At 46.2% G+C, this 21,109-nt stretch overlaps 1 protein-coding gene across 1 annotated transcript; it reads left to right on the top strand.

The window, feature by feature from the left end:
- The first annotated feature begins 855 nt into the window (after positions 1–855).
- On the top strand, positions 856–14,780 carry RCN1 (reticulocalbin 1). Its single transcript, XM_021665248.2, has 6 exons — positions 856–1,109; positions 6,448–6,641; positions 7,968–8,146; positions 9,840–9,900; positions 12,561–12,760; positions 13,645–14,780. Exons 1-6 carry the CDS (start codon positions 856–858, stop codon positions 13,750–13,752), a joined length of 996 nt encoding a protein of 331 aa, XP_021520923.2. The 3' UTR covers positions 13,753–14,780.
- Positions 14,781–21,109: the final 6,329 nt, after the last annotated feature.

Genomic DNA, 21,109 nt, shown 5'->3' with positions numbered 1-21,109 from the left:
GTACAGCAATTCATCTGTCATGGTGGGTTTCTCTCTTCAACTATGGTTTCAGTTTTCTAGGGATTTTATTTATTTATTTATTTATTATTTTTTGAGATGGAGGTTCGCTGGAACGCACAGGACCACTCCCCTTAGGTTAGGGGACTCTGGGTCATATAGAAGTTCCCCGCTTGACCCTCCTCGACGATTGAGTGTACGGCCCGCGTTTCCAGGGGACTTTGCCCCTCTTGGTCTCCTTCCAGGCTCGCATTTGTAACTAGACTCCAAATTTTGCTAACTGGAGTTGAACTGGGTTTGAGAGCACATCTTAGAGCAGGCTCTGGGGCTGAGATTCGGGGTCTCAGTTGGAAGTTGCGGAGGGGCAGCGCCTCAGTTTTTCGGAACTGTAGGAAGTCAGAGGGAATTTCATCCTGAACATCTGTTGCTTGACAAAGAACTTCTTCCCAGTCCTCCTCCGAGCCCTCCAGTCCCCAGCCCAGTTCGCCCGGGCCCGCCCCCAGCGACGAGATCGCTGGGAGGGGCCGACACGAAACCCGAGCCCAGAGCCCCGCGCCCACCGCCCGGGCTAGCGACGTGGCTCCGCGGCCCCGGCCTCCCCCGGCAGCGCAGCGGCCAATGGGCGCGTGAGCGGGGCCGCCCGCAGCTTCCCAGCCCGAGGCCCCGGGCGCGCCCCTCGGCTCGGGCGCTGGGCGGGCACTGGCGGAGGGACTGGCCCGTCCCCTCCTCCGCGCCGGCCCCAACCCCGCCGCCGCCGCCGCCGCCGCCGCCGCCGCCGCGCTCCAAGCCCCCATTCCCGAGCTGCAGCTGCTGTCGCTCGTTCGGCGCCTCCCTCCCAGCCGCCCTCTGCTCGGGACGATGGCGCGCGGTGGCCGCGGCCGCCGCCTGGGGCTCGCCCTGGGACTGCTGCTGGCGCTGGCGCTGGCACCGCGGGCGCTGCTGGCCAAGCCCACAGTGCGCAAGGAGCGCGTGGTGCGGCCCGACTCGGAGCTGGGCGAGCGGCCCCCCGAGGACAACCAGAGCTTCCAGTACGACCACGAGGCCTTCCTGGGCAAGGAGGACTCCAAGACTTTCGACCAGCTCACCCCGGACGAGAGCAAGGAGAGGCTGGGGTGAGGCCGCGGCCGGGGCCGCGCGGGGGGCGGCGCAGGTGCCCAGGGGCCGCCCGGGCGGGAGCCACGCGGGATACCAGCGCCAAAGCGAAAGCGAAATCTCGCGCGCGGCCCCTATGGCGGGGGACTGCCTGGCTCGGCGCCGGAGCTCGGGCTAACTTGCTGGAGGGGGCCGGGACCCCAGCGTGGAGATCGCCGCCGCGCCCCGGCCGGGGTGGCTTCCCGCGGGTAGGCGAGAACGTGGCAGCTGCCGCCGGAGCCAGGACGGCGAGTGCCCGCCCCCTCCCCCGGGTTGCATCAGAAGGGAGGAGAGAGAGTGCACAAAAGAAGAGTTTGTCCGCAGGGGCCTGTTAGTGACATGAGTTGCTCCCCACCCTCTCGCAGTTTCTCTCTTATCCCCCGACTCCCAGGGAGAAGGGCTTGAGACACTCGCCAAGAAGGTCTCGGGGATGAACATAAATGGATAAAAGATGAGGGGGCAGGCGAGGGGCAGGCGAGCGACAGGCTTGCTTCCTGGTCTCGGCCGGGGTGGTCTTGCCTTTTGACTAATCACCCTGGAAAATCTAGCATAAATAGGCCGGGCGTGGTGGCTCACGCCTGTAATCCCAGCACTTTGGGAGGCCAAGGCTGGCGCATCACCTGAGCTCAGGAGTTCGAGACCAGCCTGACCAACATGGCGAAACCCCGTCTCTACTAAAAATCCAAAATCACCCGCGTGTCGTGGCGCACGCCTGTAATCTCAGCTACTTGGGAGACAGGCAGGAGAATCGCTTGAACCCAGGAAGCAGAGGTTGCAGTGAGCCGAGATTTCACCACTCAACTCCAGCCTGGGCTACAGAGTGAGACTCCGTCTCAAGAAAATGAAAATAAAATAAAATATAGTGTAAAATCCGGTTGAGAAGGGACACTTAGTTGGAAATCAGAAACTCGAGGGAGAGGGAATGGAAACGGGTTTCTGTTGGCAGCAGATTCTGCAGAAGCACACAGTTCTTTGGCCACTGGTTTGTTGGTGGCAAAAAGCTAGAGGGTGCTCGCAGTGGTGGTGGATTTTGACTTGGGCTGTTAAAGGCAGTTGAGACAGGAACCAAATCCGGAAAACAAAACTTTGGTGCATTTCAGTACACCCTCCCCAAGTCCCCCTGAGGAGACACTTGGGCAGTGTGCAGGTTATCTGGGGATCCTTGCACAGAGAACCCAGCAGGCAGCCTGGTCCCAGATGGAAGCAGGGCTGGGGAAGAACCCAGCAGCCCTGCTTAGTGGGCACCAGGTCTCAGATCTCCCAGAACCTGATTCCTGGGGGTGGAGGATCTTCATGTTCTGCCACATGAAAGAGAACACAGCCATCCCTGTGTTCCTGGGGGCCTCCAAAGGCCAAGGAGTTTCATTGGAATATGAGGATAAATTCTACCTATTGTGTAGGTGCACCATCTGCCTGCTCTGATAAAAAGACCTTTAAACTTCAAAGTCACCTCCAAACAATTACCTTTTATCTGGCAGAGTATTTTCTCTTCCCGTTTAGGACTTAACAATGGGGGCCATTGATGATTTCAGTCTATTGTATTGCTTTGAGGCACTTGGAGACTAATTTATCCTGGAGCCCTGAGTGGTAGTCACATTGCACTGGAGAGGAGACAGGGAGAGGTTTTGGGATTTGGAAAACTTTATAAGATGTGGTCCTACAGCTTCCAGTTAATGCCTTTATCATGACAGTTTAGCCTCATAGTGAGAACAAGTGATAGTGCAGTTGGTCTGGGTTTGATCCTTGTATCAACACCTTGACTTCATTTATTCATGCAACAAACATTTGAATGGCTACTGTGTACCAGGCCCCAGTTTAGATAACTGGCAGGTACAAAGACGAAACATTATGCTCTAGGCATCAAAGTGCTTGTAAGCAAATGTGGAGGAGAGAAGCACAGACAGACCAGACGTTATGCATGATTGCTGCAATGATGGCCCATAAAACCTTTGGTGAGCACATCCAGGAGTAGGAGCCCCCAGGGCTGCAGGTTACAGAGAGGGGATTGGGGCTGTCACCTGATAGAGAGTTTGTAGGATGACTTGAAGGTTGCCAGGTGTACAGCAGGGGAATGCGTTCCTAAAGAGAGAACAGCCCATTTCTAAAGGTTTTGAAAAGTATTCTGGGGAATGAGGGGTGGTGAGTCTGCAAAGGGGAAGGAAGAGAAGTGGGAGGTAGGAATGGAGGGGAAACCAAGGGCAGGGCAGGAAGGACCTTGGTGAGATGGAGATCAGTGGTTGTCCTGTACGTTGTCAAAATGTCATAACCCCTAAAACTCATTGGCAAAGTCAGGATGGCAGGAGGACAGCACACAGAGAACGTAATCGAGGCAGAGACTAGACCAGTGGCAGGGGAGAGGAGGTGAATGCCGAAGGGGCTTGGCCTCTCTGGATTCCAGGGGGGTATGAATCTAGACACCAGTGGGAAGTAGAACTGGCAGCGCTTGCTCTTGACTCAACGAGGGGGTGAGGAGGGAGGCAGGAATCATGGGGACATCGGGGTCTCTGGACCGAGCCACTAGATGTGTGGTGGATGCACCATTCACTTGTAAGTTAAATCTGGGGTTGAGGCAGAGTGGGAGGTGCTGGAAATTATGGGTCCAGTTTGGATGGGGCTGAGTGTGAGAAGCTGCCCCTCTGTCTAAAGCTTCTGTTTCAGTGGTCCCCTCCAAGACTGGCTGCTGAGAATGTGGCTGGATCTAGGGAACTTTGTAACCATCGCTTGTCAGTTCTGAAACTGTGACAACTCTAAGGCCCCTGAAGACACCTGGGCCAGAGGTTTGCATAGTGGGAACCCGTAGGCTGCATACATTCACAAATATGCCACACAGTCTTAGAAAAAAATGTAAATTACTTGCCGACATTTAAAGTTTGGATGATTTCATATACAGACCCCCATATCTGGTTTCTCTTGACATCTTTAGTCCCATGTGGCAGTCATCATTTGCAGCAGAGTCCGCCAGCCCTGTTTGGCAGCTAGCAGGGTACCTCCAAGTGGCCATCAGTCCCATCGAGAGGCTTTGCTCATTCTGTTACCTGCTGGTGTTGAGAACAAATGATGATGGAGTTGGTCTGGGTTTGTTCCTTGTTTCAACACCTTGACTTCATTTATTCATGCAACAAACATTTGAATGGCTACTGAGTAGCAGCTACCATCTGCCCCAATCTAGATTATTGTCTTTGGGGAGGAAAGGCATGCATTCTCTCCTTTATTCCTCACAACATTCCTTATGAAGTAGGTGTTCAGTTTACAGATGGAGAAACTCAGAGAGTCAAGACATTTGCCCAGGATCATGCAGATAATGGGGACCAGAGGCAGGACGAGGATCCGGGTGTTCTGATGAAAGTGTTGGGCTTCATCTCCATTCTGGCTGCCTTTCTCAGGATCTCACTTGAGATTGTTAAAGAGAGAGGTTAAGATCTTCTTTATTCTTACGACAAATATTTGTTGAGTCCCTACTATGTGTCAGGCTGAGCTGTGTCCTAGATGTTTATTTGGCATAGATTAGATGCTGTCCTTTCCACAAAAGAGGATTATAGAGTCTGATATCGTTAGCCTGAGATTCTGTTTCCCAGTTGGCTTCGGGTAACCCACTGGCATGTCTCCACGGTGTCCCCAGGACTGGAGCAGTGCTTGGCATGTAACTGGGCTCACCACAGCACAATGTTAAAAGAATTCTACTGTGTCTGGCTATGATTTCCTGGGGGAAGACATCTTTTAGTCTTTTTCTTTTCTTTTCTTTTTTTTAAAGACAGCGTTTGTTGCCCAGGCTGGTTTACAGTGGTGCGATCATAGTTCTCTGCAGCCTCGACCTCCTGGGCTCAGGCAATCCTCCCACCTCAGCCTCCTGAGTAGCCAGGGATACAGGCATGCACCACCATGTCTGGCTAATTTGTAAATTTTTTATAGAGTCAGGATCTCACTATGTTGCCCAGGCTGCTCTCAAACTCTTGGCCCTCCACCTCAGTCCTCCCACCTCAGCCTTCTAAAGCACTGGGATCACAGGTCCAACCTATCTTTTAGGATTGAGACCTGTTAAGCTGGCAAATAAAAGGGCACTTTCAAGCTGTTAGTGATGTTTACATCCTGAGAAAGAGGAGCTTGGACATTGGGTTCAGGTAGGAGGTGCGGACATTGATTATTCACTCCTCCCCTTCTCTTCTATACCCTCCCCCCACCTAAAAAATGTTATAGGAGATTTTCTCTATGAAACTAGCAAACTGTACCGATGAATTTGTTTCCCACTTTTTATTAATCAAAGATTAATTGCCAATCAGAATGTCTGTTGACAAGTAAGAAAGTTTGACCACTGAGGCTGATAGAATTCCAGCCCGAAACAAAGAAATCTAGAGTTAGCCTGTATGACCTCCTCCCAGGTAAATGGACTACAAAGGTGAAACTTTTTTAAACAATGGAAATAGCTTGTGGGTGTTTTTGAAGTTCCCTATTGGGATGCTGTCCTGGTTTGGGACCATCTGGTCTAGAGACTACGAAAGTGAGTTTCCAGCCTGAAGTTTGCTCTGGGCCAGCATTTAGGGTGCCTCAGTGGAGTCCAGTGGGAAGTTTCTGAAACCTAGGCCAGCTGCGGAGCTGGTATAGGAGTCTCTACCCTAAGAGCAAAGGATTTAGGCTCCTAGAGCGGCTCAGCTGGTCAAGTTTCATGAATAGATTCCATGATGTCAAGGCTCCTTCAGCGCTGACATTTGTGCTGTGTCCACCAGCTGGTGGTCTCCTGCTTTAGGTTTCAAGTCTTTGAGTCCATGGTGGTGGGATTGAAAAAAAAAAACAACTCATTTGTATCTTTTGATTTACCTAAAAGTTTCCACTTTTTGCATTGAACTTAAGCCAGAAGACCTGAGTTCTCACCTCAGTTTTACCAGATACTGGCTATGTAATCTTAGAAAAGTGATTCCATTTCTTTGGGCCTCAGTTTCCATTACTCCAAAATGAGGGAGTTGGACTAGCGCAGAGAAGATTTAATAGGTTTCATCTTACAGATCAGCTCTGATCCATTGATAGTGGCCATCGCCAGAGCACCGTGCTGAGAATTCAGAGAGCTCTTCTAGGTTTATCAGGACAGAGGGGAGCGATCCATTAGCAGTGTCTGCCCTTGGCACTGGTCGGGGTAAAGCACATCAACCATGGAAGGATAAGCTTGAAGATTTCCTTCCAGCCTCCTTGGATCATTGATTCTGCTGTAGTTGTTTGTGCATTTTAGATTGTGCAGGTGTTTGATCTTTTGCTGGACCAGGATCACACAAGAGTTGATAATAGCCTTGTGCATGTGTGTGGGTTTTATTTTATTTTTTTGTACTGCAGGAAGATTGTTGATCGAATTGACAATGACGGAGATGGCTTTGTCACTACTGAGGAGCTGAAAACCTGGATCAAACGGGTGCAGAAAAGATACATCTTCGATAATGTCGCCAAAGTCTGGAAGGATTACGATAGGGACAAGGATGATAAAATTTCCTGGGAAGAATACAAACAAGCCACCTATGGTTACTACCTAGGTAAGAGGTGCTGCAGGAGCAGTGACACAGCGGGGGCCCGGTTCACAAGCTTTTTGTAGACTCTCTCCTCTCTCATCATACCCACTCCCTTCAGGGAGATGTCACAGTCTCCTAAGTAGAACCGGCTTGTGTAACACCCTCCTCTGCAAACTCAAATGTACTGGCTCGCTTACGCTGAGTGAAGATACAGGTGGGAGGGAAGGAGTGTGAGGGCTAATAAAAAAAATCCTGGCCAGGTATGGTGGCTCACGCCTGTAATCCTAGCACTTTGGGAGGCTGAGGCGAGTGAATCATGAGGTCAGGAGATCGAGACCATCCTGGCTAACACGGTGAAACGCTGTCTCTACTACAAGTACAAAAAATTAGCTGGGGGTGGTGGCACGCGCCTGTAGTCCCAGCTACTCAGGAGGCTGAGGCAGGAGAATCGCTTGAAGGAGGCAGAAGTTGCAGTGAGCCGAGATTGTGCCACTGCACTCCAGCCTGGGTGACAGAATGAGACTCCATCTCAAAAAAAAAAAAAACCTCCCTCAGATTGCAACCCCATCTCAACTTCATCTCTGATGCACGCACGGAAAGCAGAAGGGAGGTGTGTCTGTGGTACACTTTCAAAATGCTGCCTAATTCTGGAGAGCAAGGATTGAGTGGGCCGGAACAGTCAGGGAAGGCTTCCTGGTGTGAGTGGTTTGGAAACGGGGGCCTTAGAGAATGGATTTATATTTGAAGAAGGTGGGTCAACTGGAGGGGCAAAGATGCAGCAATGCATGCAGTCATAAGAAGGGTTTGGATCCAAGACGAACAAGATGGAGGGAATGAAGGAGAAGTGGGATACAGAGGCACCGGGTGCAGACCTGCTGGGTGCATGGTAAGGACAGCGAAGAAACAGGCCCGAGGAGAACCAAAGATGCACGCATGCGGCCAGAATCGGGGAAATCTTGAAAGCCAGGCACGGTGTTGAGACAAGATGTTGGGGTACCAAGGAACCATGTTCTAGATCAAAGAATGAGATGATGAAAGCAGAGTTCTGCAAAGAGAAGTATGGCAGTAGTGTACTCTAAAGCCTGCGCTCTTAACCACATGCAGTAATTCCCCTAATATGCCATGAGGCCTAGCATATTAGGGGAATTATTGCACGTGGTTCCCCTACAGGGTGGCTTGAAGGGACTGATATTAGAGGCATTCTGACATAAAATGTTTTCAAGAACTCAGTAGGTCGGGACCTTTTTTCCCTATGTGTACCATTTGAGCATGAAGGATGAGTGGTCTGGCAGGAAACGCCTCTCCTGGCAGCACAATTTCAAAACATTTCCGCATATATACATCCTGCAGGAAACCCCGCAGAGTTTCAGGATTCTTCAGATCATCACACCTTTAGAAAGATGCTGCCACGTGACGAGAGAAGATTCAAAGCTGCAGACCTCGATGGTGACCTGACTGCCACTCGGGAGGAGTTCACTGCCTTTCTGCATCCTGAGGAGTTTGAGCATATGAAGGAAATTGTGGTTTTGGTAAGATAAGTGAAGAGCCTGGGCTGGAAAAAGACTGGGGAGAAAGCTGCCTTCAAATTTTGACTCTTCCAAAGAGAGAACATTTTTCAGCCTGAAGGGAATTGCAGAAGGACTCTGAAGCGGGGTGTGTTGGAATACCTATCTACCCAGTCAATTAGGCAAGGCAGGCTGGCTGCTGTAACAAATAGCCTCCATTTGTAGCCATTTAACACCATCAAAGCTTGTTCCAGCCAGATGGATCTCCTGGGCTGTTCTCTGAGCACTGTTGGGTGCCCAGTTCTCCTCTAAGCACTCCTGCTTGTGCTCTGCCGTCTTGTAGCTTCAAAGTCATCCTGGCAGCTCCTGGCTGGCTGACAAAGGAAAAGAGAGGGGATGAGAAGATACAGTCTTTCTTTACTGTTCTGGCCAGGGAATGACACATCCCCTTCACTTATGTTCCACTGGTCCTTCCTAGATATGAAGAGGTTGGGAAATCTAGTTTAGATATGTGCCTAGAAAGGGCAAATGGGTTAAGTGAGCAACTAGCTAGTCTCTGTCGCATTTTTCAGTTTTAAGGGAATTAGAAAAAGACTCAGAAATGGAATGCATGGGATTGTTAAAACTGTATGGGAACGTAAAGTAATAATTATGGCTGGAAGGGCTGCTACCCTTTGGGGGTGGGTCTTTGGAGGGTGGGTGGATCAGACCCTGGGCTTTGAGGGATGACTATGCTTGTAAGGCCTCAGAATGTAGTTGCTTGCCATGGTGTTTTGTTGGATCCCAAATGTCTTCATTTTCCATGACAAATAAATGCCATCACCTGTTTTACTGGGCAGATGCACCAAGCCAGTTCCAACTGTTTCAATCCTGGGAAACAGATGGCTAGAGCTTTTGTTTACATGAACTGTAGATGGTTTTAGTTTTCTAGGTGGTGGAAGGGTCCACTCATGCTTCATCCTCATGATCGCCATGGCTGTAAGAGCTGGGCGGTGGCTCCAAGAATCATTTCTCTTTACCACCCAGCATCCATGTAGTGATAGCTAATGCGGCAGAGGACAGTGCAGGTGGGGAATGAGCCACAGTGAATTACAAGCCTTTGGGAGTGGCTCTCTGCTCTCAGGTTGGCTCTTTGTTTTGACCCAGGATGCCACTGAGTTGCTGTGCCAGTGGACAGTAGACTCATTTAATTACTGACCCAATCAAAAAACCTAAATAAGAGGTCAAGTAGGCAAAATATAGAGCATAATACATTAAAAAGTCAGATATACTTTTTTTTTTTAGTTGTCCACTGTTTCACATTTCTCTGACACCAATATTCACAGTCCTGTTAGTGCTGGAGTCTCTTCTTGTGGTCATCTAATCCAGTGGTTCTCACGCTGGGTTTCTTACACGTTCCCCAGCGGGTGTTTTGGCTGAATGGTGGAGTTGGTTGGCCTGGCAGGGCCTCCTGATATTGGCAGAGCACCTCTGAGGTTACAGGTACATCTCACTTTGAAGCAAGCACTCTGCTCTTGAAATTGGGGTGGGGGATTAGGAACAGAAACTATTGCCTGTTTTTTTCAGAGAAGAAACTAGTTCCCAGGGAAGTAATGAGATGAGCCAGATGTCACCAAGCATTTAGCCATAAAAGCTGGATAAAGGAGGGCAATAGAATTCTCAGGCTTCCTTAGAGCACACGGCCATCTTGCATTCTGTTTTACCCTTTGCTTCCTAGGAAACCCTGGAGGACATCGACAAGAACGGGGATGGGTTTGTGGATCAGGATGAGTATATCGGTGAGTGCTGGCCTGGAGTCTTGCTCAGCTATCCCAGTGGGGCCACATGCCTCCACCCACACGTCTGGCTTCTTTCCCCAGACGTCTCTTTTAGCAACAGCTGCAAGTCTGTAAGTCACTCCTGTGAACTTCCAGCCTGCTTGTCACATCAGCCCTAGTGGAGTAGTATCAGGGAAGTATTATTAGACCTCATTCAGTGGAGAAGAGATGAAAAAGCTGGCCCTACACTAGGCTGCCCAACAGTTGGCCCCATGACTCTGAGAGCTGCCCTTTGTCACACTGCCTGGTTTTACCTTTGGAAAAGGGCATTGGAGATCCCATAGACTTACAGTAAAGATAGAGGAATCAGTGTCAGGGCAAAGACTCTAAAACTGGACTGGGTCGATGGGGCCTAGAAGCTCTGAGTAGATACGGCTGTGACTAGCAGAACTGTTTATGTGTCTGAGCTCTGCAGAAAGGCCTTCTTCTTAAGAGAGATAAATGCTTTACAGAGTGCACAATTGCCCAATAATACAGTCATTTTGTGCCTGTCATTTTCCATCCTTCAGTCAGGAGTCCCATAGAGTTAAATGAATGTATTTGGGTCTGAACCCACCATTGCTGGTCAGAGCCCTTCCCGGTAGCCCCAAATCCCCCCCACCCCAAGCCCCGCCAGAAAGGGCTCGAGCAGGCAACAAGGACAGTTCTCTCTGATCCTCACCAGTCGCTATGGCACGTGGCTCCAGCTGCAGGCCCCCTTCTCACGACAGCCCTTTTCCCAAATCTCAACAAAGTAGAAGCTGGGAAATCATTTGATTTAGGTGTTGACCTATGAAAAGAGGAATGAAATATATATACTTTTTGTATAGATTTTTAATCGAAGCCCCTATTACCTTTAAATGTAAAACCCAGAGCCCGAGTTGCCACCCATCTCTGGTTTTGTGGTTGTATTACTTTGCCACCCTAGACACGAGAATAAGTGCCTTCAAGAAGGAAGAGCAAAGTTTCCTCTATTCATTAGAAATTATATTTGATCCTGAAACGAACACTGTTCCTTGTGTGTCATTGGTAACAGACAGGTAGCTCTCGCCACAGTAATTAAAATGATCTTGGTGGCACTCCCCTGATAGAATAACAGATGCTGACAGCTCCCTCATCAGAACAAGCAGCAGAGCCATCCTCTTGCTGGGTGCACGTGCGAGGGTGAAGTTCAGAGGCGTGGACCTCTCACGGTGGCCGTGGGATGGAATGAGACTGACAGCAATGGCTGCATGATTAAAACGAACAATGTAGTGCTTTTGATTGAAAGTGTTTGCTCTGCCTGGCCCTCTAGAACCGTGCATTGAAATGGTGTAAAGTCAGGGGCAGAACTCTTTGAGCGGCTTTGCCTAAAAGAAGCATCTCATTCTTTATACTGAATAAAGAGAGGGAGGTGGAGGCGCTGCGCTTGAAAATCAAATACTGAGTGACTTGCAGTCCGAGAAACCCAATGTATTGACTTGTCATTTCACTTTTTGGGGAGGCTTCTCTTCAGGTGGCAACAAGTGGAAAGCGGATGGTGGGAGGTGTATTAGGAAGGGCACTGGAATTAGGAGCCCTACCTTCTCCACTGATGAGCTGTGTAACCCTGGGGTAATCATGTAATGGCTTTAAGCCTCAGCTTCCTCATCTGTAAAATGGGAAAAAAATTGAGCCCATTCTTGCAGAACTGGATGAAGCCCAAATTAGCTAATACTTATTACAGCTCTTTCCCAAAAACAATGTAGACATGTCAGTTAGGGATCTACCTTGTAGTCAAGGGTCTCGTCTCTTTTTTTCCTTCGCTCACTACTTGCTCCCTTTACCACCTGATTATTTCCAAGCTCTGCTTCCATTACAGAGAAACTGCCCACAGGGTTTCTCTCTTTTCCAAGAAGAGCTAGTGACACACAAACAATGCATAAGCATTTCCTTTTTCTTTTCCTTACCATTTTGTACAATGGGTGATAATGACCCATCTTGTAGAATTGTTATAAGGATGAAATAAAATGACAGTGAAAGTCCCGTGGAAATGATATAAACAATAGGAATACACACAGTAGTTAAGACTCTGGGTTGAAAGCAGAGTGCCCATGTTCCTGTGTGGCCTCCAGCTCATATGAGCTGTGGGTCACTGGGTAAGCCTCATTGTTTTCATGTGTAAAATGGGAATAATAACAGCACTCACTTGATAAGGTCGCTGTGTGAAAAACAAATGAAAAAATGTGCGTAGAGCACTTTATACAGTATCTAGACCATAGAGTTCGATGTTAGTCTTTATTATTAGTTTTCGCTTATGTAGTGCCAGTTTGGGTTGGAGAGGGCTTTTACATCGAAATGGCGCATTTGATCATAATAGCCCCGTGATTTATAAATTATCATCTCCATTTTACAGACAAGGAAACTTAAGGCTCAGTCACCAAACTAAGTCAAGAGCCGGGATTTATCTTTTGGCTTCTAAACTCCGGTCTTTCTACTCTACCACGTGGCCTTCATCAAGGATAAATTATTGCATTATTATCCCTAAGAAACTGCCTACCATCTGTTTGAGTTAGGTCTCTTGATTGGTCATCGCCTTTCCTAAAGCTCAGGAGGCCAAGTTTTTTTGGGGGGGTTTTACCTTCCCACTTTTCTTTGTAACCACCAGCAACCTTCCCTTCTAGCGGATATGTTTTCCCATGAGGAGAATGGCCCTGAACCAGACTGGGTTTTATCAGAACGGGAGCAGTTTAACGAATTCCGGGATCTGAACAAGGACGGGAAGCTGGACAAAGACGAGATTCGCCACTGGATCCTCCCTCAAGATTATGATCATGCGCAGGCTGAGGCCAGGCATCTGGTATATGAGTCAGACAAAAACAAGGTATTTCCCATTCTTCTGGGATCACTGATGGAAGGGAGACAGTTTAGCAAAGATTGGTTTGGTTTGCTTTCTCAGCGATAGCATTGACTCATGTGGCCATGTCTCTATTGACTTTTCCTTCTTGTCCCACAGTGGAAACCTGTAAACTTGAGCTAATACCATGATAACACACAATAAGCTTATTGGGCCTCAGCTTTCCTGGAAAGTCAGCTATGAGCCACAGACTTACATTAATCACATCTCCTGGGATTCCAGAACTTTGTGGGCAGGACACAGATTTAAGAAGTATGCCCCATGTTGCCCTAGGATGAGCTTATCCATTCATTGTCAGCAAATATTTATCAAACATCTGTGATGTGTCAGGAACAAGGAAGTCCCTCCCATTAAAGCCCAGACATCCTCAGGCAAGCTCAGGTTTCTGGCTTTTAATGCCTAGTACTTCAGTATCTATTGATAAACATCCAAATAAACAAATCAGTAAATTTAGAAAATAAGTCCTGCCTATTCCCCACTTTGCTGATTGCCCCTACATTGTCAGATTATGCCAATAGTCAGGTTAGTCAGTGAGGCCATAAGAAGGAAGTGGTATTCTTGAGGGCCAATTTTGGGAAGACCAACACTGCTTGTGGACATGAATGGATTCTAACTTCTGAATTACTCGGGAACTTCCCTGACACATGTTAGCACAGTTTTTATAGCCAGAGGCTGTTCCGATTTGAAGTTTTGCAGTGCAGTCATGGTAGATGAAGGAGGTGCCCAACAGCTTCTGAATTACTAAATATCATATTTTAAATGTTGCATATCAATGAAATGACATGAATATCATGCTGAACTAGTACAGTTATCAGAGCTTCCATGACAGAGTTCTTTCATCTCTTCTATAGGATGAGAAGCTAACTAAAGAGGAAATATTGGAGAACTGGAACATGTTTGTTGGAAGCCAAGCTACCAATTACGGGGAAGATCTCACAAAAAATCATGATGAGCTTTGATAGACACTCACCAGAATATGGCAGACTGTCACAGGCATTCTGTTATTGTCTTGGATGGTTGCTACCAATGTCTAATTTGCAACAGTTGTGTTCCCACAAAAAGCAAGTTTATATCTCAGATTGGGGTATAAAAATTGTTTTTCACTCAGTATTTACTGGAAAATGGACATCACTATTCTTTCAGTAAGATTTCTCTCAAAACACATGAAAACCTTGGAAAATTGCAGTTCTCTCTGGGGAGATATTGGTACAACATGACTTTTTAAAAGTTTTTTTTTTCCACTGAAACTTAAAGGGGAACAAAACTTGAAAATGGGGGAGACAGTAGTATGAAGAGACTTCTGTGTATTTTAACTACCAGATTTTTTTATATTTGCCACTGTTAAATAGTTGGAAAGGGGAAATTCTGATTAAGCAAAAGTGGTATCATCCTAGGTAAGCTTATTTCCGAATAGTCTAATATTTCAGATTCTTCCTTCTTGACTTTATACTCTGAGCTGTTATTGTAAAGCGGGTATAAAACCTCATGCATTTTCTGGTATGGATCTGCTAATATGCACAATAAATCCATGTCTTTGTTTGTTTTTCTATTAAAAAGCAATCAAGAAAGATGATAATGTGAAAAAGAAAGGAATTTAAAGGTAGGAAAAGATGAATATCAGACATTTGAAGAACTATAGGAAAATGATAAACACCAAATATACTTGAGAGAACTTTCTTGATAAGCCAGTAGGCCTGTTCTTTGAAATAGTGAATAGGAATACAGTGCATTTCCTCAATGATCACTGATTAGAATGAGGTGGTGGGATCCTTGCGAAGCCAAACATAGCAGAGTTCTGGGTCGTGTCCCATCCAGTCCACTGATTCCATGACCCTTGGACCCGGCCCCCTAGAACAGGTTATGCCAAGGAATAAGGACAAGGTGAAATTCTGAGCCGTGCACTGAACTGGCAGACACAACCTGTACAGATTGAAATTTCACTTTGTAAGGAGGAAGTGAATGAAATAAAGGATCCCCCTAAAGATTTTCTACTGTGTCCTGTGGTGTTTGACTTCACAGATGCTGTTTGTGACATTATTATTTATATAGCATAGAACAGTGGGGTTGGGTCCCATGAGTATGATGGTAAAGGTTCTGGGGTTTTTTTCATCCAATTACTAGGATGTTCAGAATAGACTCAACATTTACTAATTTAATATATGTATATACTTAATGCCCTTTCTTCTCTAGGTCATTTTAACTATAAAATCTTCCTGAAAATGTTTCCACTGGAAAATCTGGACTTCTTCCCTGGGCTACGAGGCCCAGTAGGAGGAGGCCTGTGGGATCTGGCCCTACTAGCATCATCATCATCTCCTTACCACTCTCCCTTTCACAGCCCCTATATTCTGGCCCCACAGACTGTCTAGTCCTCAGACACACTGAGGTCATTCCCAGGTTGGGCGATTTGCACTTGCTGCCCCTCACATTCAGAATACCCATCTCTCTCACCCTCAGATAATGCATGAGACTTCCTCAGGTAGGCCTTCCAGACCCGACTATTTAAAGTAATCCCAACTTGAATCCATGTCTTACATCCCCATTTTATTTTCTTCTTGGTATGCATTACCATTTATATTCATTTCCATGCCTTCTATCCAAATTGCCACAAAGTGGGGGATTTACAGTGACAGAAACTTAACTCACATGGTGCTGGAGGCCAGGGTCTGAAGTCAGATGTCAGCAGGGCTGCTCCGCCTCTGAAGGCGCTAGGGAGAATGCCTCCTCGTTTCTTCCAGCTTCTGCAGACTCCTTGGAGTTTCTTTCCTTGTGGCTACATCACTCCACTGTGTCATCTCTGCCTCCGTCTTCATAAGGCCTTTCTCTCTCTGTGTCTCTCCTTGGTGTGTCTCTTATAAGGACTCTTGTCATTTGATTTAGAGCCCACTTGGATTATCCAAGATGATCTCATCTTGAGGTCCTTAATTATATCATCCTTTTTTCCAAGTAAGATCACATTCACAGGTTCGGGGCGTCAGCAGGCGGATATATCTTTTGAGGGGGCGCCATTCTGGCTATGACACCACTTGACATCATATTGTTTGGACATTGCTCTCTTTCCCAAGCTAGAATATAAACCAGGGGAGCAGCAGTCTCATTTTCTGGTTTACTGCTGTTTCCTGGGACCTAGAACAGTAGAGTCTAGCAGCAATCAATGCTCAGGAATTATAATGAGTGAGAGGCTGATGGCTTTAATCAAAGGGAATATCCCTCAGGGAAAAAGAATTAGCCACATTGAGATATCATCTCATGCCAGTTAGAATGGCCATCATTAAAAAATCAGGAGACAACAGATGCTGGAGAGGATGTGGAGAAATAGGAACGCTTTTACACTGCTGGTGGGAGTGTAAGTTAGTTCAACCATTGTGGAAGACTGTATGACGATTCCTCAAGGATCTAGAAATAGAAATTCCATTTGATCCAGCAATCCCATTACTGGGTATATACCCAAAGGATTATAAATCATTCTATTATGAAGAGACATGCACATGTATATTTATTGCAGCACTGCTCGCAATAGCAAAGACTTGGAACCAACCCAAATGCCCATCAATGATAGACTGTATAAAGAAACTGTGGCACATATACACCATGGAATACCATGCAGCCATAAAAGGATGAGTTCATGTCCTTTGCAGGGACATGGATGAAGCTGGAAACCATCATTCTCAGCAAACTGACACAAGAACAGAAAACCACACACCACATGTTCTCACTCATAAGTGGGTATTGAACAATAAGAACACATGGACACAGGGAGGGGAACATCACACACCAGGGCCTGTCAGGGGATGGGGGCCTAGGGGCGGGGTAGCAGGGGGTGGGGGGATTGGGGAGGGATAGCATTAGAAGAAATTCCTAATGTAGATGATGGGGTGATGGATGCAGCAAACCACCCATGGCACGTGTATACCTGTGTAACAGATTTGCACATGTACCCTAGAACCTAAAATATAATAAATACATTTTTAAAAAAAGAAAAAAATATTAAAATAGCTATCAATTGCTGAATGGGAAGTTGAACGATTTGCCCAAGATTCCACAATGATTAAATGGCAAGGCAAGACGTCAGCTCTGAGTGTTCCTGACTCCGGAGTTCTCTTCTGTTTAGCTTTGAGTTGTGCTGCTCCAAATCTCAGAATTTCATATGTTTTTTTCTTTATTTCTTTGCTCACCCACAGTATATGATTATGTGGTAAGGAAATGAGAATAACTCCTCTTTACTAAAAATAAGCAGATGGCTTTTTAAAAAAGTTTTTAAGGAATGAGAAGCTGTTTGAAGCTATTTTTTTTTAATGAGAAAATAATATGTGTAACCTAATTATAAGCACAACAATTTAAAAGGAGATAACATTATTTTTCACCTCCAGAAAGGAATATAGTTGATTTATTAAGTTATATGTAGTAAGACATTAAATATATTTGGAGCATTCAGTTTTTCCTTTCAAGTCAGTGCACATAGGAAGACTAACCCTGAAAGATACCAGCGCTTCTGGGGCTGAATTTAACACTATTTAAAGAAAGAAAACCTTAGCTAGGGGACATAACTGTTAACATGGTGATTTGTAAAACCTTAGATTTCTAATAAGGTCTGACTGTTTCAAGGAAAACATATTTTGTTTCTAGGTAACATTTCAAGTCTGATTATGAACAAATGCTACAAAATTGATCTGTAATGGGAAATACTGTAATGTCACAAAGCATTATTTAATGCTTAATGTGACTGAAAGCATTAATTGCTAGGAGCCATAGTCTGTCCAAGCAAAACATGAACACACATTTTGCACCTCTTGTCTCCTACTGTAGGTTTTTGAATGAATACAAGTGTCACAAAAATGTAGTTAGAAAATCTGCAATACCTGAAGGTTTTCTTCACCTGCTTGGATTATGGTAGTTGTTCCCTTGTTAGCAAATGTATGAGTCGTATCTTCTCAGAAGTACCCAGCAAACATTTGCTATGTGGCTGCTTGTTAGCAGCTCAGCTAAAATGTCTCATGGAGTGAGGTAGTGAATGACTGATGGGATTTTTTTTTTGTTTTTTTTGTCATTCTAGATTTATTTTGTCACTTTCATAATAAAATCTCAGGTTTCTCTGAGAGCATGCAATTGAGATTCGGCTGTCTCTGTAGTATTAAAATGAGTTTATAGCACTAGAATTTCCCACTAAAAACCAGTAAGTGCTGTAATGTTCACCATTTTGGCTCACACGGAAGTATTAAAAGTCTGAGCACTGACTGGAAAGCTTGTGTCATTAGCAAACTCATGAGATTTACATGAACTTGGGGCTATTTCCAAAGAAGCCATCCCCATCCTCAATTCTGGTCAGTCCCAGGGTCTGCGGCTGGGCACACATACCCTAGATGTAATGTGTCCCACCATCCCATGTGCTTTTAGTACCTCTATCATTTTTCTTATGTAAAATAGAAAATGGAGTCTGATTCTCCCATAGAAACCCATCAGAGAAAATGGCTGTAAGGATTGGCTACCTTCTACCTCGAAGGTGTTTGTGTAGTGAGTGTGCTTACTCATTTCATTGCTCCTAGGATAAACACTAATAGCTCTGTACCAGGAACTATGCCAAGCACATTCATTCATATATTTCTTTCTCATGTAACCCTCACAGCAGCCTTCAAGATTGATACTTGTAGGAACGAGGAGAAGCTAGGCTATGTTGCGGTAACAGACAACCCTAACACCTCAGTGGTTTAAAACAACAGAGGTATAATCTTTGCTTTTTGCAAAGCCAACTGTGGTCTGGCCAGCTGTCTGTGGTGGCTGTGGTGTGGGGGCTCAGCAGGGCATCTCCACAGGCACCCATATCCACTGAAGATCCCACACAGACAATCCAATGCTGCCACCTGAAAGTGGCCCCTGTCACACATGCTCGTGGCATCAGTCAGTCAAAACAAGTCATCTAACTTGTTTTGAAGTTGGTGGCCACATCTAACTTCAAGGGAGCAGGAGAGTATAATCCTACTGCTGAAAGCACTGGTGAGCAGCATCTGTGGTTACCACAGAACTAGAAAGGGAAGTAATGCCCAAAGCCACACAACTCACAAATAAAATGACTGTATAATTGATTATCCAGACAGGGACACCTTTGCCAATGAAAGGGAGGAGTTTTAATCAGTATCTTCCTGAATCCTGGACAGCCTGCTCTGCCCACTTTGGAACTTGTAAAGACCCATTCCACCCCTCCTCTCGCTATGTTCCTCCCCACAGGTTGAGAAGTCCATGGGCCAAAGGATTTTGCCCACTCAGAGCCAGTGCCACCCGCTTTTCGACCATGCTCCAAGTTCCCATATGATTTCAGAACTTTCTGCCCAAATGACCTCAAGCCTCTTCCAAAGCCTGGGTCAGCCTCTTCCCCAGGTGTATCTTCCAAAAGGCAGGCAATGTGGCAGGTGCACCCATTTCTAGTCCCAAAGGATGGCCAATGGGCAGCTGTTGGGGGGGTGGACTCGATGTGAACCTGCAGGCTGGGGTGTTCACACACACTGCTACGGTTTGAATCTATGAATCACCCCAAAATTCATATGCTGAAACCTAAGACCCAAGGTGATGATATTGTAAACCAAAAAGTATGTTTCAGGTCTCAATCAATATAGAAGTTTATTTTGCCAAGGTTAAGGACATTCCTGGAAGGAAAAAACAAAACAAAACACAGAATCACAGAAACAGTCTGTGGTCTGTGCCTTTTTCCAGGGATGATTTCAAGGGCTTCAATATTTAAAGGGAACAACAGGCTGCAGGGGAAAGAGAGAGGCTATGGAAATCCACATGTTGCAAGGAAAAAGGAGCAGGTAGGGGAATAGTCAATTGTGTATTCCTCCCCTGCTCAGTAAATCGGTACTTTACTTACAATAAGGGGAATATAAAGTAGTTACCTGTGGAAATATTTAACCTTCATCTGTAGGTATCTGCTTAGGAGCAAAGGGAAAGGCAGCTTCTTGCATGACTCAGCTTTCAGCTTAACTTTTCCTTTTGGCAGAGAGAATTGGGATCCCAAGTTTTTATCTTCTTCTCACAGTATTAAGAGGTGGGGCTTTTAGGAGGTGATTAGTTCATGAGGGCAGGGCCCTCATGAATAGGATTAGTGCCCTTATAAAAGGCCTAAAGAGAACTAGCTAGGCCTCCTTTTTTTCCCTTCTGCCATGTGGGGACACAGCAAAGGTACCATCTTGGAAGCAGAGAGCAGCCTTCACTAGATACCAAACCTACCAGGGTCCTGATCTTGGACTTGCTAGCCTACAGAGCTTCAAGAAATAAATTTATATTCTTTATAAATGACCCAGTCTAAGGTATTTTGTTACAGCAACAAAACACACACCTACATGGAGCCCATTGGTAGGGAGAACAATAATAGAGCGACCTCCATTTTTTATTCCCATGATGAGGCCCACAACTATTAGGGGATGGCCTGCCATGATGCTAGGACAACCAGGACTGTCTTGGGTGAACAGAGACATGTGGTTCCCCTACTTAGAAATGGCAGGTAAAGGATACAAATACAGGTTTCTCTAATATAGACCCTACTCTGTTAATCGCTCCACTCTATTGCCTCTCATTCAGGAGCCTCTTAGTGGAACCAACAGGGCTATCACCACCATTTTTTAAACTGGTGGGAAAGCATGGTGCCATTTGAAAATTCAGGACTACTGTGATGAGATGCAGAGTTGGTAGCACAGAAAGACAGGTCCAAAGGCCTGGCTGAATTTGAGTTCTAACTCTGCCACTCAGGAGTGCTGTGATCTCAGCAGGTCACCCTCTTCCAGAAGAGCCTGTTCTGTTGTAGAGTGGGGATCATCATCATAACACCCAGCTCCCAGAGTAGCTGTGCAAATGAAGTGACATAATGCATGTGCAAGGAGCTCAAGGACTAAGAAGTGACACACAAATAAAAGGATTGCCCCCTGTTGCCCCTACTGAGCAGGTCAAGTGCCAGAGGTCTGGTAATCAATGCCTGCAAACACCAGCCTGCTGGTTAATCATCTTTCCACGCTTTAGAATTATTACATGAAGCATTTTTAAAACCTCAAAATCAATCTATTACTAGGTTGAACTGAATGGCGTCAATGACAAAGGAATAGCAATTGGCAATTGTTTTTATCATGGTGAGAGTACTTCAAAGATATTTATATGTGGCAGAGATTTGGAATTCAATTCCATAGCAGATGAAGAGTCTCCATACAGGCAAAAAGCATTCAAGAATCTAGATGGAAAAGGCCACTGGGGATCATGTTTTCCGAATCAGCAAACTGAGGCCCAGAGAGATTAAATCCATGGTTGTGGCACTGAGGTGGAGACAGACCTTGG

This window comes from Aotus nancymaae, unplaced genomic scaffold (assembly GCF_030222135.1).
Source record: "Aotus nancymaae isolate 86718 unplaced genomic scaffold, 86718_ANA_hifiasm-v0.15.2.pri h1tg000059l, whole genome shotgun sequence".
In the NCBI taxonomy this organism is placed as follows: domain Eukaryota; kingdom Metazoa; phylum Chordata; class Mammalia; order Primates; family Aotidae; genus Aotus; species Aotus nancymaae.
This window is presented reverse-complemented; position numbering and strand designations above follow the sequence as displayed.